Here is a 26,698-nt window from a genome sequence, read left to right as displayed (position 1 = left end):
GGGAGGCAACTTCTTAGAAAAGGCACATGCTCAATGTTTTTTTTTTTTTTTTTTTTTTTGCTCAATGATCTTTGAACAGTCAGTGTAATTTACCTATTAAGAAGCAAAATGTTCTTCTGGTTGTTAGAAAGCTAAAGATATCTTAAAACTACATGTGCAAACTAGTTATAAACTGATTCTTCATAAACTCATGAGTTGAAGTAAGCTACAAACCTTTCTTGGAAGTCCATCCTCAGAAATTATATACTGTGTTCCAATAAATCATCTACAATCTTCATTCCCCCCAACTTCCCAAAATAAAAGATACATCATTACTATCAAAATGACTAACAGTAATTCTAATTCCAGTGACAGTTTGCCTGTTCTCTAAAAAATCCATGTTTCGTTTGATTTTTAGGGAAAAAAATCATAAATTACAGATTATAAAGAATAAATCTAATGAATGCACACTTCAGCAAGCCTGTGAAGGTAAATATAATTTTAAAAAATTCACCGTCTTCTGTAAGAGTAAACTAAAAATTCTTGTTTCTAAAGAGTCTAGATAAAATAAATTCTAATTCATACGGAATTAACCTCTAGCAAAATGCAAACTTCTGCGATTAAGAATAAATTACTAGATAAATTTAACAGTAAATTAAGGCAGGAACTTAAAATTTTATGTATTCTGATTACTAAAGATAAATCCTACTAATGTAAAACAATCTGCTTAATTTTATGATTAAGAAACCCCCACAAAAATGCCCCATGGAGATTTTTACTAGTAGTAACACAAAATAAGTGATTTTAAAGCAATTATTCATCCTGAGTAAGCAGGTAAATGGCTATTTACAAAACTTATGTTATCATTTTCCTAAGTAGCCACTGTTACAGAGGTCTGATGAAAGTTTTTACCAAGGAACTATTAAAAACCAAGCTAAATATTTATGCAACAATGGATTATTATCATTTCTACAAAAATCTTGGTCACCGATGCCTTCAGCATATCTCATATTCATTCAGTTAGTTTTAGGTCAAATTCCTGATCCGGGGGTGGGGAAAAAACCATGTAAAAAGAGGACACATGTAGTGGACGGCATTGACATCATCAGAGTCCTGTTGTGGTGCTGTGCCAGCCAGGCAGGTGTTATCATGGGGCTGGGAGGAGAGTGTATGAGAACTCTGCCCCCTTTTTGTCTGTTTTACAATTTCTTGTGAGTCTACAATTACTTCAAAATAAACGTTTTTTTCAAAAAGATACATTCTTATGGTTAAAAATACATTCAAAGAATATGCATAAAGAAGTATGCAATCAACACAATGTCCCTTTTCTACCTCAGACGCCCTTGGTCCGAAGTCAACCATATTATTTATATTAAGGGTATCAAAAAAGATCACTTAAAAAGCATTTCTTTAATACTTCAGATTAGGAGAGGCTTGTCTATATATTTCTGAAAATATAGAAAAAATAAAAATCACCTTCAGCAATTTCCCTAAAATATAAAGTGCTTCTGGAAGTCTGTAAGACTAGGAGCTCAACAGAAAAACTGGGAGAATTCATATTGACAGTTCATAAGAAACACATGAAAAAATAATTAGTATTTCAATCAAGATAAAAATACAGATCAAAACTAATATAATACCATTTCCAGCACATATTCCCCATTCAACTCTCTTTTGACCTTAAACCAACAATCTTACATCTGAGAATTTATCCTACAGATATTTACATACGCAGGAAACACTATGTTTATAGCACACTGCTTATAGCATTGTTTAGAACAGCAAGGTTTCTATCAACAGGAATATAGTTAAATAAATCATGGCATGGCCATCTACGAGATTGAATAGTATGCATCCATTAAAAACATGAAGATATTTTTCTACATATTTAGATGGGAACAGTACTCCTGGAGATCTTTAAAAGTAAAGGTACAGAGGTGTGCTCAATATACTACCAGTTACGTGAAAGAATGATATACGTTGTAGGTACAAACTGAAAGAACACGCATGAGCTAAGAAAGCAGTTAGTTACCTGTTGGGAAGGTGGACAGACGGAGGACAGAATAGGAGACTACTATTATCACATTTTGGGAAATACTGAAAAACACATTGCCAAATGAAAACAGCTTGTGAAGGAGTTATTAACCTGTGTGGTGTGTAGTCAAGACATGAACAAATGGCAGACAGAGAAGTAATAACAGCAAAGAGAAGGGAAGGAAAGGAGGAGGGAAGAGCCGCCAACTCCACTTTCTGCAGAATCCATTTCATTCTGTAAGGTAAGGTACTACATTTACCATGAAAACAACAATCAACAGAAGTGATATTTGTGATACATAAAATTCAGGTCCTTGGTTTAGGGTGATTTATAGCCACCTGAAAATATGATGTCCATCACGTTTATAACTCCCAGTATGACTCTCTCTCTTTCTTTTGGTACTGGGGATGTAAGCCAGGAGTGTGTTACCACTGAGCTACATCCCCTAGCCCTTTGTCTTTACTTTGAGATAAGGTCTCACTAAATTACTTAGGTTCTAGCTAAGTTGCCGAGGTTGGCCTCAAGCTTGCAATCCTGTCTCAGCCCCCCAGGTCACCAGGAGTACAGGCATGTGCCACTATGCCTGGCTCAGTTATGTCTATTTATTCAAAATCAGCCTGGTAAGTACACAGTCAAAATTTAAGAAAAACAAATATGACATAATAGGCTACATAAACTTATGTTATATTAAAAATGCTTTCCAAAGAAGGTAAAGGTAAGATTAACATAAACTTCTTTTTCCACATATTTTTACATTTCTAAGTTATGATTTTTAAAGAGAATAATTTCAATTATTGGGGAACAAAGGATACATACCAAAGGGTTTAAAGTCAAGTTAAGAATTCAACACCACAGTGCTGAGCACTGTAAATTATTTCCTGAAGACTGAGAAAATAGGATATAACTGACAATTACCTAGACTTAGAGGGACACTGGTAGCTCAGAGAGAAAAAGGGGGAAGGGATTAGAAAGGATTTTAAATTCTGCCGACTTATTTCTAGCTCATAGCAACTAACAAAAACTTAAATAATATAATTATACAGAAAAGAAATAAAGAGGAACACAGTTCCATATATTCATTCTAGATATTCTAAAACCATTCCTTTAGTCTCCCAGGAGAGAAAGAAGCTGATGGTTAACCAAGCTTCTAAAAACATCAGAATTTAGTAATTAAAGTAAACCTTAATTTTAAAAAAAACTACATTTATTCAATACTGCTTTTAAAGGACTCTTTCCTTAAGAGTACAAAATTTAAATTAAAAATAGGAGAGAAAAGTCCAACAAAAATTCTTAGTATGCATGAATATAAAAATTCAAATTATTTCAGCTGGTTTAGGAAAAGGATAAAGATGAAGAAAGACTTCCAATGAAAGAACTATGATTAACAACTATTTTATAGTTGATGTTAATTTTCCTTTAAAAGGTTAATTACAGCATTCCTTTCCTTAACTAAGAGGAAATAATAACATTTAAACCACCTGAAGTACATGAGAAATTTTCATGATGTAATTGTATGAAAATGAACAAAATTAGGGAAAGAACATGATAGAAAAGAATGTCAAAGAAAATAAAAACAAAAAAGTAAAACTGTATTAAGATTTACAATTCACTTCAGAAACCAACAAGCACTGGATAGCCTTTCATCCAACAGTAGGGAATAAAAGCCTTATGGATATAGCTGGATCCACCTAAACTTTCTAAAATTCAAACTTCTTCAGTAATGACATAAAAATATCCATCTAGGGCTGGGGAGATAGCTCAGTCGGTAGAGTGCTTGCCTTGCAAGCAGGAGGCCCTGGGTTCGATACCCAGTACCGCAAAAAAAAAAAAAAAAAAAAAAAAAAAAAAAAAAATCCATCAGTAACTAGCTTACTAATGAAAGGTCTTCACATTCATTTCTAATCCTGACCTTTACTATATCATTTGAAAGGCCTGCTGAAAATTTAAATCGGATATTGTGGTTTGTTAATTCCTACTTTTTGCTCAGTCTCCCTCTGACTCTTTTGTGGAAATTCTATCACTCTCCTGTAGCTCTCAGCTTGAGTGTTTTCTCTTTTGTAAAGACTTCTCTAATCCTAAACAAAAGTAACAGTATTACTATGCAGTAAGCCCCCTTAAGGCACTAACCACATATAATGTGTAACTGTCTACAAAACTCTTAGGTGCTATACAAAATACCCACAAGTATGGCAGACATCTCTCTACTAATGAGTATATTTGCTGCACGAACCTGGATTCAAAAACTGCGAACTTGAAACTTGAGTCCTAACTCTAATTCTGAGGACTCTCCCTAGCTGTAAAATAGGATGGCTATGTAAGATCACTTCCAAAGCTAGTTCCTGCACTTAGCTGTGAAACCTGACTCTCTCTATAGAAATCATTAATATCTAACGATAATACTATGTGCTAACTACATACAAAAGAATAACTGGGGCAACAGTCCTTAATCTCATTCCTTATTTTTTGCCTACAGTTAAAAAATAAGTTCTTGCAGCCAAATATCTATTTCATACAACGAGGTAATCCAAATCCTTCAGAGGCAGTAGGTTATACATTCCTGACAAACTTCACCTCTTATCTCCCATATAGCTGAATCTCAGTAGCATGTAGCTTTCTGAATGACAGTTCTATAAAAATGACAGATGGCACTCAGTATTCTCTACATAATGGCTGACATTCGACAAATACTGGCTGGAAGAATATGAATTTGGGTGGCACCCATCAGTGGAAAGATCGCTAGATGTGGAATTAGTAAGTACACATTATAAGCTTGGCCTCCCCTCAAGTAATATGTCCTTTGGCAAATATCTCATTGGACTTTTTAAAAAAATCAATTAGTTTCATTGTTTTATGGAACCTAGTGTAGTCACGGAAATATTGTTTCTCTTTTCTTTCCTTTTTGTCCCAGGGCTAGAGTTGGTGAGAAGTGAAGATAGTAGTCATATTCAAGATAAGTCTCAGGGAAAAGTTATTTAAACAAACAAGGGGAAAACAGAACTGCAGACAGCAGAACACTGAGAAATGCGTGATCACAGGCAGGAGACAGCACTGTACTGAGGTCGAGCAGAATGGTTTTCAGCAACAGCAGCATGGTGAATCTGTAGATTGGAGAGACGGAGGAAAGGGATTCACCTATGGATGACGGGGTCTCTGACCTGGAACAGTGACAAGCTGGGAGACAGTCAGTGTGTCACAATGTGAGGGCAGCCAGGTTTGGGGTAGGGGTAAGGTGGGGTGTGCATGGTGGAGAAACCTGGGAATAAAGGAAAGAACATGAGCATTTAAGCTTCCTCTGAAGTGTAGATCCCGGTGGAGGAACTCGTGAAGGCGGCCATGAGAAACAGGGATCTAGCACTTCCTCGTTGTCTCTGGCCTGGAAGACTAGATCTGGCAGGCGGCTCACACCATGGGAGAAGATAAGCCTGTTTCAAAAGTGAGAAGATAAGCAGGGCACTGGAGAAAACCAGCAAGTAAAGAAATACGGAGAACAAGCGGCTGGGAGGAGGTGGCCCTTGGAAAGCTATTCATTCCTTTCATCTCATGGTCTCATATTTGCCTCCTCTTTCTCTACATAATCAGTATTTTTTTCAACTAAATGGCCACTTCTGAAGAAATCCTCTCAACTCCATTGATATAATGACACTTGAATGAAGTGAAAATAAGACTATTCCACTGTACACCAAAATCCAAATACCAATGAAGAGCACATCAATACTTTAGATCATTTTTTAGCTAACAATTTCCTTTAAACCTATTTCTTGAAGACACAAAGGACACAAGGGTGACATTTAGAATAGCTTTAAAGAAAAAGTCTAGCCCAGATATAGTGGCTCACACCTGTAATCCCAGTGGTTCAGGAGACTGAGGCAGGAGGATCTGAGTTTAAAGCTAGCCTCAGCAATTTAGTGAGGCACTAAGCAACTCAGCGAAACCCTGTCTCTAAATAAATAAATTTTAAAAAGGGTTGTGGATGTGACTCAGTGGTTAAGTGATCCTGGGTTCAATCCCTGGTACCAAAAAAAAAAAAAAAGGTACAGCATCAAACGATCATCACTCCATAATAAAATGAGAAAACAACTGTACTGGGGAAAAAATTTGACCTTTATTTTACTTTTAATAAATCAGTGAATGTTTTGCAATAGGAATGTTTAAAAAAAATCATACCAACTTAGCTCTCCGCAAAGAATCACCTCCAATAAATACAAAGATGGCGTGGTGAATATATAAGCCTTGAAGAGTGAAGCCATTTAGGCTGTCGGCTTACTATCACCTGGTTTAAGTCCCTTTTGTTCTCTACTTCATGCTGGGGGTCACACATTCTGGGAAGTAAAACCTTTCAGAAGTTGCCTAAGTGAAAAGTTGAATTCTTCAAGAATAATAAAGTATTTAAAAGCATAGGCTTTCAAAGAAGACAAGCTATTTTAAAATTCCAACTCTACCACTTACTAGTGGGGTGATCCCACCAAGTTTCTATATATAAAATGGGGTCACCGTTTTATTTATCTTAAAGGATTGCTGCTCAGGGCTATGTGAGGCTGTTTATAAGCCCTGACTGCTTTCTTCTATTGTCTGTATCAGTTTGAACTCTGATACTCTATAAGGGTTACTTCCTCAGTGTCTTAGATTATAAATTAAGTTAAACAACTGAGGCAGCGACATATAAATAAAAAATCAGTAATAAGAAAAAGGTTTTGTAGTTATGTCTAACCCAAAAGAACTGAATAATCCTAGTTATGCTGTAATAAATTTACTTGAGTTTTTGGTATTTAGTCAAATGCTAAAGATTCAATACAGTCACAGAATATATGCTAACAAAATTTGTTCATCTTGAGATTTAAATTCATAACATGGTGTACTAATAGAATTCCTGTGGACTGAACATTAATAAAGCTTGTACTGATCCTCTTTAGATTCTCAAAGTTTCATTGTTTACAATAAAATACTCTTACTTTGGGAAATTTCATAGGTTGCTGAAATGTAACTGGATTAATTTAACTCAACATAAAAGTTTCAAAAAACTGTGTAAATAAAAATGTCCCAGATCTTATTTTAGTATGTAAAATTTCAACAAATTATAACTAAAAGCAAATAAAAACAGTGGGATAAAGCATTGCTTTGCTTTTAAACAACTTACTGTCCTAGTCAATCACTGCTTTAGAATTACCTAAATCAAAAAGGGATTATGGCATAGGACAATAAAGTATAAAATAGTACTTCTGTAAAAATCTGGAGGGTTAATAGTTTTTCACTCAATAAGAACTATAATAAGTACACTGTCAGTGACAAAAAGTCTTTTAACAGTTCACAACCTTTTCTCATCTGTCCTTGAATTCTTGTAAGAGTAACAATTACAGAGTTTAGACAGACCGAATCTCACAAGGATCTGTACACTTCTGTGCGAGATCTTGTATGATGAAGCCCTAATTTAGACCATGACCTGGAGTCCAGAGTCCAGAGAGGAGGCGCCATCTGAAAGGTCTGTCTCATCTGCACTCGGCCCCTCCCTTCCTTGCCATCTTTCTGACTCTTCCATGTTTTGTTGTTTTCACCAGATATTCTTTCCTACACTGAACCTTAAAGGCTTAAGGGTCTACATTATAACACTGTGCACATAACTGATATTAAACATGTTACTCAAAGAAAATTATGAAACATGACATAATATTAATTATTTGGCAATATTTAATACAGGTAGTATTTTATTACCTAATTACATTTTAAAATTTGTCATGAATTGATGTTATGTTGGGTTATCATGCCAGGACAATGATCTAAGAAATTAACAAGTGATTTAAACTATTAAACTGATAGAATAGTTGTCACTGGAACACAGTAAAAATGTGCAGATCACAAGAACTTCTTTTTTCCCTGATAAAGTAGCTTAAATAAAAAGCCAGTGGGCCCTGCCTGCTGCTGACATTCCTCACATCTGGCTTTATTGAGAAAAAAAGAAAAGTATAGCAGTTTCTATGTGACACAGACAACTGAAGTAAACAGAAAATTATACAAGCAAAATTTTGAATCTCTGTGCACTGATCACAGTGATGGAAAAGTAACAGAAAACTTCATGGAAAATAAAGTGGAGTTTAAAAAAATTCTACTGATGCTCTGGATAAAAACATTGACAAAGACCTTTTCATATTGGAATCATGAACTTAGAGAAGAATCATCTGTAAATCTAGTGAAAGTAATCCTGTATCTCTCCAAGAGTTCTCTCAATGGACCAAGCTCAACCTAAAAGGAAAAAGTGAACGCAACGAAAGGTCAACAGGGTTTGCAGGTTTGGTCTGATAAAGAAGATAACTCAAACTGTCACACCTCTCAGCAAGCCTTGTGAACAAGCAGACGTTCTTGGTGCACCAGATGGGAGTCTGAAGAAATTCTGATATACTTCACTATTTTAACTTGATGGACACAAATAAAGGTCTCCAATGATAACATTACATCATTGCGACAATAATTAAGAAGTCAAGAGGATATGCTTGTAATCACTAAGAAATTAAGCAATGTCTCCTTATCCGGTTTGAAAAGAACTTTAAAACTATGTTTGTACTAATACTGTTGACTTAAATGGCCATGAACTGGAACCCATATGAGGGCAGCTATAAAACAGAACTAACTAGACAAGGTACCATTCCAATCTTTGAAATCTGTAGTGCAGCTAACATTCTTTAGTATGTTTCAAATGATGCTAATCATCTGAGTTTTCTGTTTCACATTTTAAGCTTCTCTGTTGTACAGAAGAGTTTATGAAAGGTTTAAACATGAAACTGTTAAAAAAATGACCATGAGACCAAGGTAAATATCCCTAGAAGTGTTCAAAGATGACAACTTGCAAGGTACAATGTAGACATGATTCAAAGTGGGGGCCAGCCAAGTGTTTAGAGTAAATGGCCACTAAATTCCCTTCCAACTCAAATGTGTAATTCTAGATTCAAGGTAAGCTGTGAGAGGTGGTAATGAATAAAAGCACTTTGGATCAGGCTTGAATCTCAACTCCATCACTTTTGGATACTGATTTCTGACAAATTATTCAGCCTCTCAGAAGATAACAACAAGACGAGGTAATGGGACTCAGTGAGATAACACATTAGTGTCTGACTCAAGGTAAACATTTAACATGTTACTTATATAATTTCTAGTGTTAAGTTATAGTGGCTAAAATCTAATCACAAAGTACAAAGGAACACTGATTTAGAAGTTAGACAATTTCTACATTTGTTTATTGCTTCTAATCATATTTAATTTCTGACATTCTTTTCAGATACCAAATTTTGGGATGCTACATGCAGAGGGATTTTGATATATTTAAATATTTATCAGACACTGGAGTTATAATGTCAAATAAATATAACCCCACGGTTTGAGCTTACGCTTTAATCCAGGAGATATACGAGTTATAGATATGGTAAATGCTAAGATAGGGCAAGATTTTAGAGGATGTTTGGGGAGCAAATAATATCTAGGGTTAGGAAAAAATGTTTAATAGAGGAAGTGTCATAGCTGGGCGGAGAAGAAGAGAACATTTAAAAAAATGTTCCAAGTAAAAAGAATAGAAGGCATGATTAGTCACATTAGAAAACTCAAATCATAAAGACCAATTAGAAGGTTGTTGCATCTCCATATGAAAAAGAACAGTGCCCAGAAGCGGGTAGGGGCATGGGAGATGGGACAGGCTGAAGAGACACTCAGTAGGCAGACTGCAACACCTTGTTCAGAGGACTCTGGGAGATCAGGGAAATGAAAATGCAAGAAGAGCTGCCCTACTGGAGGCAAGGGGTCTGAGTGCCTAGAACACACACCTGCCCAGGGCATAGAGACACAGCCACTCATGTGCTCCCAGCATAACGAAGAATGTCAGAAGAGGGTACGGCAGCATCCTGAGGATGCCAAAAATATTCAGGACAAACAGAAGGAAAAGTCTGTAAAAGAGTTCAAGCAGAAACAACCAGCAAGGTGTAGGAGAAAAATACGAAGGGACAGTATCACAGATGTCAAAAGTATCAAATATCAGTTTGAAATACAAATCCATTCACCTGTCAGTATGTTTTTAATTAAACGTTTTAAAAATTATTGAAAAGCTATTTAACAACCACAACTGCAACTATTAACATTATATATGTACTCAAAGTCAGGAAGGTAATATGCAAACACTGAGATAGTGTGTTAAAAAACTTGGATTAGATGTGATTGTTCTTGTTGTCCAAACTTTCCAAAATTTTAATTTTGAAAAGTCAAATATATTATTACTAAAGAAATTGGGGTACAAATGCATTATCAAGAAGGCTAAAAATATTATTTTCATATTCTGATAGGACTTATGAAATTATTTGTATATTCTTAACCATGGCAGTGAAAAAATGAAGTTTCTAATCAGCCAAAAAAAAAAAAAAAAAAAAAAAAATCAATTTAACTGAAGAGCAAACAAATTCTTATGGTTTTAACTTGTACTCGTTTTAAGCAGTATGATTACTTACTGTGAATTTAAGCCATATTTGGACACACAGGAACTTTATTATAAATACTTAAATATAGGGGACAGGTTATAAGGTTTGGAGCTCATCTCAGAGAAAAATAAACCAAAAGGATATACAAAGCAGGTACTGAGTAAGAAGTTTTTTCTTTTTCACTGACAAATGCATAAAATAGGCACAAAAGAGGTTTTTCAATAGAATTATTCAGAACTAAGGACGAATGGAAATTCTCATGAAGAATTTAGCAGGGAGTTTTCTATCTGGTATTTCCAACTACCACATGGAACATTGACAGCTCAAAGAAGTTTTTTAAAATGCCATCTAGTGCTTGCTATTTATAAATTCTGTATATTAGGGGTGAGTTCCTTAATGCTTATACTTAATACTATTCTAATAAGACTAGACTTTAAAATATGTACATATAATACACATTTGTGCTTATAATCATAAACATTAAATCTAAACAGAATTTCTTTTCTCACGCAGCAAGTAATTTTGAATAGTAAGCAACTTACGACAGGTTATTTTTTGGCCAATGCTCTACAAGATGACTTTGTAATAGAGGATGACTCACGGCTACTTAATTAAGTTCAAGGTAATCCAACTTTTTCATATCTTCATAAAATATAAAATTCTCCTTTGTCTTACCCTTCAAGTTAATCAGTTTACTCTGCATACAGGCCACTGACTGAGCGTTCATGCTCTAGTCAGTAAGCCAGACTTGAAGTCTAGTTTCTACTCAATGGCCACGTGACTTTAGCAAGTTATTTAACCTAAGTTTTTGATTTCCTTCTCTGTAAACTGAAGATAGTGATAATATCTAAAAATTAAATTAGAAAATGTGTCCAAATTACTTAGCAGAGTGACTGACACATAATAACCTTCAGTAGCAAAAACACAACTCCTTTGTGGAGAAATTCATCAACACTTGAGCACAGAGATTGAAATTTGAAATTCTTAAACCAGAAGCAGCGAGGCTCTGATCTGTCCCATCATTCTTACAGTGTCTTGAATAAATATCACTAGGAATCAATGTATTTGAAAATTTCTCTCATAAACCACTTACTTGGGCGCCTAACAAGGTGTGTCCTTTCGGGCATGAAACATTCCCTGGCAATATTAACTGTTTTGAAAATCTGACAAATACTCTTTCACAGGAATCTGAACATATGAAAAATGCTGCCCCATATTCCACAGAATTTCCAATTCTCTGAAGCCCTATTAAACATGGAGATCCTAGAGAAATTATTCTCTTTATAATCAGCTATGTGGATATATTATAGAAAATAAAGAAAACAGAACAGTATACAGGATAAGAAGTAACTTATTGGTTTGTTGTATGTATTTCCTTCCAGACTGCAATTGATCCAAATACTAATTTAAGAACTTTAGTTTAGAAAATATGATAAACATGAAGCTATGGACTACTGCATCAGAAATAATTTACATTATTCAAAAGACAGAATGGGTATGAGTGCATATAAGGAAGAAAATAACCCATCTCTGGTTAAGGATAAAGTTGGAAATACACAGTGCCTGTTTAGTTGGCATAACCCAGGCCTTTTGGCCCAACTCTACCCCCAAAGTTTTTACTGGTGCATAATAAGTATACAAAATGGTGAGAACTTTTGGTTTTTTTGGAAAATAAATAACTTCAAATAATTTTTGATAGGTTTCACAGGCTATGTGCAAACCACATTTTAATAAAAATATTAATCCTACAAATGTATGATTGTAAATATAAATTAACCCACTCTTTTTCTTCATTTGCAAAATATGACAATCTTCAGTTTAAGATTTTTAAATCTTGTCTTGAGCTAAATTCTATTCTAAGCCCACCCTCTCACCAAACAGACTTCTAAACAAAAGAAAAATAAAAAGGTACACAAAATAAATTAAAATTTATTTTTTTCTTGGCAGAGTACAATTCTGAGAGGAATTAATTTTCAGGGCATATAAAAAAAGTGTATTGACTTCTACTATATCATTTTCATATGATACTGGCACCTTAGGTGTTCTCCATGTAAAAATTAAGAAAAAAATTTTGGTTTTATTTTAAAACATTTAGAAGAAAATTGTCTTTTTTATCAAGAAAGTAAAATCCCCGAAAGCAATAAAATTAATCTATTTTATGAAGAGAATGATTTTTTAAAAGAAAAATAAGATATATTATTTATCAAATATCTCCTGGCATAATAATCAGAAAGTATTTTGGGCTCTTCACTATGCTGTAAGCATCTATGGCAGAGGCAACAGCAATATTTAAAGAATTTTAATGTGATACAGGATTCACTTTCTTTTTTAAACTGATGTATTCATTAAACACCACTGCAAAGATATGGCCTTAAGCCTCATATACTTATAAAGATTACAACTCCAAGTATTTAAAATTTCAAATTTTAACTTATATTTAATACTATACTCTTAGTAATACAATGTGCTCATTTTGTTCATAAATAGTCATGTCAATACAATAACATCAGGTATAATACATAAAATCTAATCCATTAAGTCTTACCAATTTATGACCTGATGAGACACTCTTGTGGACAACATTCAGTCCTTAGAAGCTAGAATAACCCTCCAACCATGTGAGGGCATCACAACTTTTAAACTTTCGGCTTTCGATCATTATTATGTCACATTCCTCCTCCGATGCTGAATTCTAAAAAAATTCTAGCAAAGAGTTTAAGTAAATAAGTGTTTTAATAAAATAGCCTTTAAAAATCTTTTATAGCAAAATTTTATGTTTTACCATGATTACACAACTGATATTTTATACTCAATATTTTAAATGTAAAATAATTTCATGTTTGATTTGGTTACTTTGAACTTTGAATTTCAACATGGACTTTCAAGGCCATCAGGAATACTTGTTAGTGAGAGTCAAGTAGAAATGGAACCAATTAAAGGTTTAAGATCAGGATCCAGAAATTATGATTTAAATACCACATACCTGATATAGAAAGTTTTGTACTCTATAGAATGGCATTTGAGTTCTACTGCTGGGTCCACATCCATAGATGACATTTTGAATTAGAGCTGGATTAGTACAATTGATGTGGATCATTTAAATGCTTAAAATAGCATTTGATTTTTATTCTTAAATCTTCGTCTGTTTCCACTGACCAATTATTAAAAGACAATATGTTAGTAAAAATAAATTTTTATGTACTCTATGTAATAGACATAGTAATGTATCCTACTCAGTAGTGGTCCTGAGTATGGGCAATGGAGAAAATTGAGGATAGGCAGATTTAATAATGAGAGAAACTACCTTGTTAAGAATATCATCCTAAATTTATTAAATTGTAACCAGAAAGTTTTCAATTGGGCATCTATTTTAAACCCTGAAGAATAATATCATTAATACTTTGTCTGATATGAATGTACATGTTACATTTTTAGTTGGCCAGTAATTCACAGAAAAGGCAACCCATGTTTGTGGGCATATTTTACCTAAATTAGCACCCTAAATAAAATGATATATACCTATATATAATATTTATATAATATATATACATATATATATAAAAAAATATATATAATGGGGCAATGGGTAAAGGGGAAAGAAAGAGGCATTATTGAGTAAGATCAGTATGTACAAGCTATAGAAAACTCAGAGTATTGTAAAGGAAACTCTGCAGCTATCTCAAGATATATTTGACCTAAGTGTATGGACTGGGTTATGCTGCTGTACAGACCTGAACTTTCAAGGGAACGGTTCTATCACATATGGTCATTTACAAATATGATCTTTCCAAATGTAATCTCACAACACATTTGACTTCAACAAAAATCATAGAAACTTATTTTGTCTTTTTCAAAGCACAGTTTTATAATGAAATCACCTGGGAATGCAAAAAAAATGTTTTTAGAAAGATTTTATGCAGTTCTTACTTCCTCTCAACCAAAATACTACCAAAAATTTTTTAATGCTCATTTTTGATGATTATTATTTGTGGGACAAATTCCATGAGAAGATCCTGTATGCAGTCACATTTAGTAAAATAAGTGCTTCCTGAAATATGTATTCATAATGCTGGTAATGTTCTAGTGTGCAAGGCTTTGATGAACTGGTAATTTAAAGGGCAGAATGTTTGACCCTTTGTTAAAGGGCCTGCCAACAAACATGCATTGTGATCACAAATGCCTGGAAAGCCTTTGGAAGACAGAATTAAACCAGAAATGAAAGCATTCAAATTCTTTTACTACGGAGCTTAGAGAAGAAAATTTAAAGGTGTGTGCATTGTACAAGCATGGCTTATGAGCTCTCCTACATTTAAAAAACACACAAAACTTTTATATCAAAAATTTCCTGAATATTCGTTATTAAAATTAGTTGTTACCAAGTACAGGGTCATATTTGAAGAGTTTTACTCACTTAATTCCAAACTGTAGAAAATCTTTATTAAAAACCTGAAATGAAACTGGGTAACTGAAGTTGTTTATAAATGAAAAGAAATTAATCAGATATTTTTTAAGACTTAAAATTGGAATTCTTCCTAAAAATGAATATTTTCAAGAAAGTTATATATGAATCATAATCTTGAATCTCTGACAATATTACTATCAGAAACGAATCCTGGACATTTCCTATAATTAATTATCATTTCATTCTTTTTCCATTTTTGAGGAAGAAAAAATCCCATTTAATTGACAATGTGCCATTAAAGGTTCTTAAAGAGTTTGTCAAGAACTAGGCTTATGTTTGTCATCACTTAGCTCACTTTTTTCATGGAAAATCTATATTAACAGAGCAAAATAGTGAGCAGGAAGGCAAAAAGATGAATGACTTGCTATTTCCAAGTAATTACCTGAAAAGTAAGTGATATGTAAAATCAAACAAACTGTTAAGAGTTCCTCATCCCCAGCTCAGTACCTGTTTGAATGCATGTGTTTAACTTAGTTGGATATAAAATTTCAATTTCAAGTGTAAACCACATTTCTTTCTTTCTTCCTTTTTTTTTTTTCCTCCAGTGCTGGGGATTGAACCCAGGGCCTTATGCTTGCAAGGCAAGCACTCTACCGACTGAGCTATCTCCCCAGCCCCCACCTAAATCACATTTCTTTAAAAATATTCTAAAAATTCTCTAGCACTAGTAATATTTTGCCACATTTTCACCTGCTGTTCAAGAAAGTTCACTTCACTGTTTTAAAAAAAAACAAAAAAACAAAAAAAAACCCCTAACTATGAGAAATACTTGCTCTTGAAGGTCTGAAATGCTTACTTTTAAATGGAGAAAGGGGGAAGTGTGGCATTTTCTGTATGCCCCAAATAAATTAAACACAGTTGTTCCACAGAGTATGTATTGGGGAAACCACTGTAGAAGAAATACCAAAGATAAAACTTATTTTTAAAAAATCAGTCTAATGTACATGATACAATAACAACACTAGAAAAAAAGTTTTGTTTCACAAAGTTAACATATAAAAAGACACACAACTACGAGAAAGGTCATGTTATCTGTGGTTGATCCAAGACCTAATTTAAGAGACAACTATTAGCTACACTAAAAAAAAAAACTAAGTACATGCATCTTTCTGTGTAGGTGTGGTGATGGGTATTGAAACCAAGGCTCTGATAAGCTAGGTAAGTGCTCTACCACTGGGCTATACTCCCGTCTGTGTGTGCACATCTGTGCAGAGCTTATGCTTGATAGAATGCACCTATACTGGTGAAAAATATGCAAAATACACAGTTTAAAGAATTTCATTAAGCTCTAAGGTAACTGTTAAACAGATCCTGTTTATTCACAATGATTTATACTGCTGGTCCTTTTAAAAGTAGTAGAAACACATACAATATATATTCATATTTCTCAAGTATATGCACTAAGGACCTGCATTACTTTGTTAACAGAAAGCTGTTTATTTGATTCAGAGTTTATTAGTAATTGTCAACATAAAGGAAAAGGAACTTTAAAAAAAATTAAGATAACATCACATATTATGCTTGTGAGAGGTGATATCTAATTTCTTGAGACAAAGTATATAATAACCATCCTAGCAATATATTTAGCAACATTTTCTGGTCTTGGCAATATGGAAAATAGAAACAGCTGCTGCAAATAAACACAGAAATTTTGTGATGACCAAGGGTTAACAATCACTGTGAAGAGAACAAGGATTAGTTACAACTCTTTTCCTTCTTTCCTTGTTCCTCTTCCAATTATATGTGGGACTAGGGCGAATATACCGTTTTTATTACCAGTTAGATATATAGAAAGAAAGGTGTTTTTGGCTTTCAGGACAAGTCTTATTTATACTTCTCTGTGTGTGTGTGTGTGTGTGTGTGTGTGTATATGTGTGTACACACAGAGAACAGCTTATACACATACATACTGTGAACACTACCATTAGCCTTGATACCAAAGTTGGGGGAAAAACCCCCTCAGTCTGTGGACTTTGGTACTGGGAGCAGATGACAGTCATGTTGCCTGCACACATTCTGTAACAAACTGAGGATACCACTATTTATGGCCCAAATATCATAATTTAAAAATTGAAAAATATAAGAGCATCTTCCAAATCTTTTAGCTTTTGTAATCAAGGACCTTCAAACTTTGAAATAATCAGGAGATAAACTGGCATAAAAATGCTCTTTCTTGAGAATATTTAGCATTGGCTACACACTTTAAATTATTATCAGTTAAATTTATTTCTGTCCAATATGAAAAATATTTTAGAAGTAGTCAAGTAAGTTTCAACACAGATGTTAATTTCTAGTAATACATGATATTTAAAATCTCTATACCCATCATAAAAATCTATGATATTCCCTGATTTGAGTCACTTGAGCTATTATGAGGAGTATGAGCACAAAAGAATGTGAGCTATACTAGAATATCAGGCATTTTTTTCCTTGTCTAACTACCTGACACTACAAATCTTTTTTTAAAAATATTTTTAGTTACAGATGAACACAATGACTTTATTTTGTTTATTTTTTATGTGGTGCTTGAACCACAATGCATCACACGTGCAAGGCAAACACTCTACCACTGAGCCACAACCCCAGCACCAATACTCCAAATCTTAATGAAAACGAAAACTTTACTACCTTCTCAACTGATCTAAATTTCACCCTGAAAATAACTGCAATCAATGACTTCTCAGAGTAGACTGGGGTGACTCAGGTTGAGAAATTTATTAAATAATGAAGGTGGTAAACAAATACACAGAAACATGTGGGCTGGGGATATAGCTCAGTTGGTAGAGTGCTTGCCTTGCAAGCACAAGGCCCTGGGTTCAAATCCCCAGCACCGCAAAAAAAAAAAAAAAAAAAAAAAAAAAAAAAAAAAAAAAAAAAAGAAACATGTAATGATGGTAAGCAGTTAAATAATAATTTCTCACAGTCAATTCTAAAATCTAATAATATGTTGAAAATCAGTGTCATTGTGTTGGGTTTTACCAGTTCATCTAATCACAGAAAAACTAAGAGAAGAAATGTCAAGGAACCAATGAAACGCCAGTTCAAATATATGAGGTAAGATCTCATTACTCGAGAGGTAACTATGGTTAACAATTCTCCAGCAGACAAACCACCTACCACAAATATCAGTATGAAACTAAGAAGACTGGACAGTTAACAAATAATTTGTAAATCCAAGTAACGATGTAAAAATGTCTTCTAATTACACTTCTTTTTCCAATTCAAGATAATTAAAAAGGCAACTTAATAACTATGTATAAAAGTCATTGTACAGGAAATAAAAGTACATGAATATACCTCTTGCTACTCTTAGGGACACATCCATTTTAACATCTGTATATTCTTCTTTCCTGGTCTTTCTCCCCCAAATTTGAGAAATAAAAGACGTTTCCTTATAAAACTTCCCTAATCCTAGTAGTTGTTCCACCTGGATTTCAGGCAGTACTCATGTGCCTTCCAATCCCCCAATAATACAAACTAGTTAGGCAGATACATCTTTTCCTTAGTGTTTTTATCCAGAATATTAGCACTGCTCTTTTTTTTTTTTTTTTTTTTGGTCAATATTTAAACTTTAAATAATCCTGTAAGAGACAACAGAAGTGATGTACCTGTAACAGGAGGCAAAAACAGGAGGAAAAAAGGCACTTCATAATTAAATGTAATCTATGGTCCTGAGCTTGGCTTTGGGATCAGGTAAAAATGGTTATGAACATTTTTGGGACAAGTGTTAGAAACTGAACAGAAACTGCATATCCTTATTATACAACAGCATATTAATGTCAAATGTCCTGAATTTGGTAATTATTCTGTTGGCATGTAAGAGACTAATCTTAGGAAACATGCTGAAGTATTTGAGGTTAACCAATAATGGTATCAGAAACTTTCAAGTGGTTTCTAAAATGTTAGGTTGGCAAAGCAAATAAATAAAACGTTAACAATCAATCTTGGCATGAAGACTACTGAAGTTCTTTGCTTTATTCTTGAAATTTTTCTATAAATCTAAAATTATTTAAAATAAAGATTCAAATATTTCCCCTTCTTTCTGGTTAGGAAACCTATTCCCAGGGCACTTTCGTCTCTAAAATCACTTATCCCCTTCAGACTTGATCCTGTTCTCCAATCATCAGCGGTGCTGCTCAAGGTCCTGGCCTGACCCTCGACCCTACTTTCTTCCTTGGCAATCTCGGGTCTTTACTACAGCTTGAATTCTAAAAATAAATAACAAAGTCAAACAAAAGATTCTTCAATTTCTTCTAGTCTTAATTTCTCCACTCAGTTGCGTGCACCTTGAATATTTCCACCAGCTCATCAATTCATCCACAAAATAGTTAAATACAAAAACATCGTCACTTTCTTCTTTCCAAATAATTCTTTCACTAATACTTCCTAATAGTACCAGAATTCCCCAGTCAGGGTTTTTGACATTCTGAAGTCAACTATGTGTGCTTCCCTAGAGTATCCAAGGAATTATAACATCTTGTAATCCCTACCTTCTGATAATCACTCCTCTTCATTCAAGCCTTTGGTACCTTTCTAGTATTTTTGGTCTCTGTCCAGTCCAGATTCTCGTCTCATATTATGCAACAATCAAATTTAACCCTCTGATCCCACATGTCCTGTCCTCTCACAGCAGTTCAATACTTCCTCTAACTGGACTGCTCCCTTTTCTTCAGTTCTTTTGTTCTACAAGACCAAATCCTACCCACCTTTTAAGTTTGCAATTAAAAAGTCACCTTCTGAAGCAGCTCTGACCAATCTCTCCAGTGTTCTTGAAAGACAAAATGCTTGAATTTTATAAGACATTATCACTTTCAATCATGTGATATCACATTTTCCCATCTTTTTCCATATTAAGAGCAAGTTAATTAAGGTCAGCACTGAGTTTTCCTTATCTTGTTTCTTCCAGTATTTACTTATAGGAATAAATAAACTTTTGCTAAGTCAAATATAATTGCAAATTTATCTTGATATTCTCCCTTAGCTCCATTCTGCACTATCATACAAAAGTGAAATTTCAAGGGTTTAGTCTTTTGGTTAGGGAAGGTGATCTCTCAGAGGACACTTAAAATGGCAACAGGAAAATCTTTGCAGGGTTAAGTGTCTATAATTCGGGACAAATATTTATCACCAGAGACTACAGTTGTTCCTTGGTGCCTACAGGGAATTGGTTCAGGGACCTCAGATGCTCAAGTTCCTTATGTAAGATGGAACAGTGTTTGCATATAATCTATACATATTCTCCTGTATACTTTAAGTCATGGATTACTAATAATACCTAACACAATATAGATACTATAGGAATAGTTCTTATACTCTATTGTTCAGGGGATAATGACAGAAAAGTCTGTACATATTCAGTACAGACGCAATTAAAAAAAATTTTTTTTTCCTCCCTGAGGTTGACTGAACCCATGGATGCAGAATCTGTGGATACAGAGGGCTGACTCTATAATAAGACCAAACATCTAATAGTTAAATGAAATTTGCAGGAAGGTATTCAGAATACTACAGGCATGGTTTTCAGTTTTATGTGGTCTTCTTTAATCTTTCACTAGAAGTCCCCAAACCTGCTTTCATCATACTCTACATATAACTGTATTTCCTTTTTACATACTGTTCTTATTTTTACATAACAAGAACTTGACTTATATATTGAGAGCATCACTTTGATAACCATGCACATAGCTTTAAAAATTTTGGAGGACCAGTTCTTATGGTCCTATGACTATGAACTGGACTAATGTCTGTGCATGTATGATTCGTGATTTTTGAATGAAGTTAGCATTCTTAAATTTCTAAGTCAGTTTATAACACATTAGTGCCCCTGCCCCCAGTTACTTTACCCATGTCTGGCACCACGCAATGAATAATTCTGTAGTTTTTAAGATGCTGCTGCTCTATTTATGTGTGGGGGCTTCATTGACTACCACTGTGTATGGCAATTCTCATTCCCAATAAGCTTAATGTTGTTTCTGAGGCACACTCCATCCATTTCCCTGTTCAGGAACACTACTTACTGCCTCTGACATGGGGTTCTTTCCTAATGAGGCACAGCAGTTTATGCTAGCCTTCCATGTCTTAAGCAAATACTCAGCTCTTTAATATTTGCTGATAAACGGGACCAACAATGACAAAGAGAAGTAAAGGAGCTTAATTCCAACAAGTACCCTTTCTCTCTCCCATTTAGAACTATGTGGGGGAATAAAACTCAGTGGAGTTGGCATTTTAAAGGTAATTGAATCTAAACCTCAAGTCAACATCCCTGATTAACACGCACCAAGACAGATTTATTATTTCTAGTGAGGCAAAACTACTTCCCGGGAGTCCCATTTACTTTCTTTAAGTAAGCTCAAGTCTGCTTGTTAATATAACACCTTCCTGGCAATTCAAGTGGAGAATAAAAAAAGTAGCTTCTCTAGTTTCTGTTTTTTAAATTTCAAACATATGCCTCTAGTTAGCTTTGTATTTAGATTTACTATTCTACAGAAATGTAATACAATGTCATTATCTTGTCCTGTTTTCTTCTACCAATACTGCCTAAAATACATTAATATTTTATGCCTGTTACTTACTTGTTTAGTACTATAAAAATTCAGTCAACTATCTTAACACATCTGTATATAATTTTTACTCTACCTACTCAACCTAGATTTCAACTTCCCTGAACTTTCATATTAAGTTCTTTCAACTTCTCAATTTCTGTACATGCCTTTGTACATGTACATAGACTGTTGAATAAACACCATCATCCAATAATAACTTTATCACTTGCCTGCTTTAATGTCATCTGAACACTTTATAAGTATGTCCTTAAGTTTTTATCTAAATCTGGGATCCAAGAATGGGCTTTGGAGAGAAAACATATAGCTTTCATCTGATTCTCATAGTACCACCACTGATTACCTGCTTGTCCTACCTTGGCTCACCCCTTACAGATTAAGCTAGCAACAGAAGCATACATAGGACGTGATACAAAGGAGTCCTGCGAGCACATCAACTGTAGCAAGGACTGACAGCAAAGCTGGAAATTCAGAAGTACCCTTAGTTAACTGAATCTCCACACCAGTCAAGACCACATTGGCGCCCTGGGTATGTTTATTAGGAGAAACTAGGTGAAGAGCATATGGGTGCACTTAGCACTATTTTTTAACTTTAAATCAAAATTATTCCAAAATAAGAAACAGGGGTGGGAGGGGGAAGGAGGAAAAATGGAAAGGAGGGAGGGAAGGACACTAAAAGGTCATTAAAAATCTGCCCTTAATTGTCAGCTTCTTGGATTACCCTCTACTAGATGTCCTTAAGTGGAATAGGCTGAAATGTAATTAGGTAAATTATTAAGTACTAAGGACAAATTATCAGGAACTGTATTTGGGGCAGCTATAACATAGTTCAGTCAGTTCTATATTCTTAGGGTACCTCCACATGATTATTAGGAGAGAACATTTAATCAGTACTAATATTCAACAAGTATCCCACTGTACAGATAAATCTCAAACATAATACTAGGTACTAACAGCATGGAAGCACCCTACTTATACAGCACGTCAGAAGTCAGGATAGGGAGGTGACTGGAAGCGGGAGGAAGAGGTCATGAAGGAGGTTACCATATCCTGTGTCCTGATCTTGGTGCTGGTTACATAGGTATTTTTACAGTTTAAACTATACATTTATGAGTGCTGTACTTTTTTGATACAAGTTGTATTTCATTAAAAAGATTTTTAAAGAGTCCTATTACCAAGTTTTCAAAAATCAGATTATCCGAGTTGTGAAACATGTTCTATTATATGGGATAACAAGTACTGGTTAATTACAGACCCAAGTTTCTTGGAGGATGAACAAAACAGAACAAATTATTTTATAAAGTACCCATGGTATTAATATAAAAACAGCTTAGTTCTAAATTTACTTCTAGATACAAAAATGAAATCTCAGAGTTCAATGAAAAGAATGGAAATTTTTTCTAATACAAATACTTAGGTTAAGAACATACTTTTTTTAGCCAGTAATTTAAAAACTAGATGTAATTAGATATAAATATCTAAACATTTTAACAGAAACCATTGAGTATTTACTAAAAGACTTTCCATAAACATTAAAAACATTCATTTTAATAACCCTTCTTCTACTCTCCAATCATTTCTCTTTAAATCACGGTGCTACCATAAGCAAGGACAAGCAGACTCAAGGGGATGGTGCACCTAGTAACGGTTACTCTTGCTTGTTAACTACATTTATGTAGTTTCTTCATGAAGATGAAACGCTGCAAGTGCTGATCAATGAGATTAGATTCGTACAAGCTACCTGATTTCTTCCTTTAAAGTCTCTTCTCTCTAGTACTCCTTTAACCTTACTGATCTGACATTTAAGAGAGGGTAAAATTGCTTTTACAGACAAAAAACTCCCAATGAGAACCTGGTCCTCAGTGACCATCAGGATAGGTTTCTAAATTAATTCTGTAGATTTAAGAGAACTAAAAATTTGCAAAGTTTAAAAAAATCATATTTTCCAGTTATTGCTCTGAAACGCTAACACACTAGAACACCCCTAAAAAACTGACTTTGTATTAAGACACTCTCTAGAAAGCTGTTTATGGAGCCACATTGTTCACTTTAATAAGCAGGTCTTCCTAAAAAGGGATGGGCTATTTTCAAGCTATCTGTATTGACAGTGCTTATATTTGAAGATGGCTTCGCTGATTGAGTCCCTGAGGATTCTGCAACAGACAAGTAGGGAAGACAGAAACCATGATGGCACACACAGATGGGAAGGCAGCTTGAGAAGAGCTTCGATATCAGTCCAGTTTAGGAAGCCCTGGCTATCCCAGGAGAGAATATCTAAATACAGGAAGGGGCCACAGGGTTGTTGAAAAGCTTCTCAACTTGCTAATTTAAATAGGAAAGGAAACAAAGGGCCATCAGGGAGCTTTAAGTAAATATGAGAAAAATACATTACTCATATTTTGATTAAAAAGAGAATAAAACTCAAAGAATCCTTGAAAGTGTGTGTGTGTGTGTGTGTGTGTGTGTGTGTGTGTGTGTGTAGGGTGGCAAAATAAACAAAGATTCCAGTCTTTCAAGTAAGACAGAAGAGGGCATCTTCTGATATCTAGGGCAAGTCTAATGAAAACTGGCATAGACTTAAAGGCTGTCCCTACTGAAAAGCATTCCAAGATTTCATAAACTGAAGCCTGAAATATAATATCTGGCAACATTGACAGGCAAAGTAAGTAGATTATGTAGTAGATAACGGTCCCCTTAACTCCAGAATGGTTCTAGCCACCACAGTTTTTCTCAATTATTTAATAAGCTAGTTGAAAAATTAAAAAGAAAGCCATTAGTCAATTTCCACTGGTTGAGCCTGTCACCTTGGTATCAATGGGCCAATTTATAGCACAGAATGGCTGATCTAAAGATCTAGTATAAGTTCTCATATTTTGGCATTAACATACAATAGACAGGTAGCCATTAACTTCTTTGGCTTTGGATAACAGGCTTCGAGAAAATATTTTTTTAACTCATGAAAAACTACAGATAAAGTAACTTGCTTATTTCTGATACCTTAAAATTTCTGGTACCTAAAAAACAAAAACAGATAAGAAGTATTTAGCTGTAACAACGAATGAGCAGTCAACTTCTATGTTGTTTTACAATGAAATGAAAGAAGCCTTTTAATACTAGATCAGAATTATACAAAATAAAGCTCGAACCTTTTTATGCTGTTTTTGAGAAAATGATGTATGTATTCATGCTGCTATAGTAGCTCATCAAAGTTAGATATTTGAAATAAAATACTGTTGAAAACGTACATTTCAAAGTAGAGTGCTATTTTCCCTTTTTCTTCAAAGTATAGATGCATGCTAAAGTATTTATACTCTGACTACATTTGGTAAGCTATCTGAATGATTAAACCTTCATGCTTGCTTCATGCCATAAATTACATTTACATATTAATTTATACTGCTAGAGCTGAAGTATTTAAACATTGATTTTATAAACTTGGTGCTATAAATTTTAAAGTTACAGTTCAAAAAGTGACTTTTTAAAAACACTTTTGGTTAAGTGTTTTTGTGTTAAGGAACACACCAGCTAAAAGGTACTTCTTTAGAAAATACCTTTACAGTAACACACACAAGCAAATCAAGCCTAAGAATTAAAAGAAAGTTTTGCTATTTTTAGGCAATGTAGACCAGGTCTTAATATGGTATGTGCATGCATTTAGCAATACTCTTTTCTAATGAAAGGGATGGAGTTGAGTCCTTGAGTATTACCCAAAACTATGCCAAAAGACACAAATGCGTTGCCAGGCAGAGTTAAAAGAATCTTTGTGAATTTTAAAAACATTGTTTGCACTAAACTTTTATTAATTAAACACAGAATGATGTAGTGCTAATAAATATTCAGCAAAATAACTGAACAGAGCATACACTACTTAAAATATGTGCTAAGCAGAAAGATAAACCAAAGTATCTTTGTCAAAAATGAACTGAGACTATTCTGTACTTTAATGTTGAAAATAAAATCTGTACATTTCTGTGAGAAAGCAAACTGTTTAAGGGGCTTAGAAAATCAGTAATGCAGATCTAGTGAACTCTATCAAACAAACTTGATCTTTAAATGCCTCATCACAAATTAAACAATGACTACTCAGATACCTTGGTCCTGTCCTTCCTTCAATTTTAAAATTTGAAATATTTTGTTTTATGTTACCATTGCTTTTACAGAGAAATCATATAAAATAGCACAAAAATTAAAATAATTTTTATAGAATGTTTTGTATTAAAATAAGTGGTTATTTCATAAGGCTCACAGAATATATAAATTCTTCAAAAAAATTACTTAAATGCACAAATGCAGTGGAAAAAAAGCATGTTTATAAAACTATAGACTGTCCTTTTGGTTTATTTTGCTGCTTTATCTCATGCTAGATACCATGTAATTTTTCCCCCTTAAAATAGCAAAGATCAGTTTTACGCAAAGCAATTCATGCATACACTTTTGCATGTATGCATTCCATATGTGAGTATTCATACCTATCCCAGAGGTTCTTTGATTCCTGAAACGTGTTCAAATGGAACGCTTGGTAGAAAGCAGTTGAAGGATTCCTGTGAGATCCGAGAATCAAATGGAAATGAGGTTGAGAATATACAGTACAATCACTACTTTAAAAAACAACAAAAAAGGAAAATTTTAGATTTCTAATACAGTGCAACTGCTTTACTGAAAATAACATGAAAAAAGCATATAAACTTGCTTAAAACACTGAAAGAAATTAAAAACTAGACAAAATCCAATAGACGCCAATAATAATTCAGGATCAATTTTCTAAAAGGGGTAATAATAAAACGTTAAATGGTTAACATCCAATTGTGACACTGTGTTTACATATGAATGTGACTAGTTTACAGCCTATCATTTGCCTTTATAAATATCCATTGGCTTAGCAGTTTAACAAAGCTATTCTTAGGTATTCATACAAAATGTTAAGTTATACCTTTCCTAGGATGTGCTGAAGTGGGAAGGGTTTGAGAATGAACAAGTGACTTTTCCTGGGTTGGATGTGACCCATTTCCACCTTCAGAATTCGTGTATTTATGTGTGGTTTTTCTTCCAGCTGGTGCAAAAACTCGGGTTGCAATGGCACTTTTAAACTTATATTACTACAATATCTCTTTAAAAGGTAAAAGCTTATTTACCATAATTATCCTTCATTTTTACCATTCCCTAGGGACACATTCCCAAAGGCTAACTGCACAGAATCCTAACTGATGGGCTCATC

General features: G+C 34.0%; 1 protein-coding gene across 4 annotated transcripts in view; it reads right to left on the bottom strand.

Annotated features, from left to right (window-relative positions):
• Tsc22d2 (TSC22 domain family member 2) overlaps positions 1-26,698 on the bottom strand; it is a 53,389-nt gene that overhangs the window by 13,355 nt on the left and 13,336 nt on the right. The window contains exons 2-3 of one of the 4 annotated variants that reach the window (XR_007110141.1): positions 25,953-26,024; positions 13,007-13,164 (exon numbers count right to left, since the gene is read on the bottom strand). The exons of 1 other annotated variant lie outside the window; for it this stretch is intronic. Coding sequence is in view for 1 of the 3 variants with exons in the window: in XM_047563340.1 (XP_047419296.1) it covers positions 25,953-26,024 (72 nt within the window). In the remaining 2 variants the exon portion in view is untranslated. The remainder of the gene's footprint in view (positions 1-13,006; positions 13,165-25,952; positions 26,025-26,698) is intronic. 2 more of the 4 variants (XR_007110142.1, XM_047563340.1) reach the window with 2 other exon arrangements.

The sequence above is a fragment of the Sciurus carolinensis genome, chromosome 9 (genome assembly GCF_902686445.1).
Source record: "Sciurus carolinensis chromosome 9, mSciCar1.2, whole genome shotgun sequence".
NCBI classification, from domain to species: domain Eukaryota; kingdom Metazoa; phylum Chordata; class Mammalia; order Rodentia; family Sciuridae; genus Sciurus; species Sciurus carolinensis.
The sequence above is the reverse complement of the archived record's forward strand: the minus strand, read 5'-3'. Positions and strand labels throughout refer to the sequence as shown.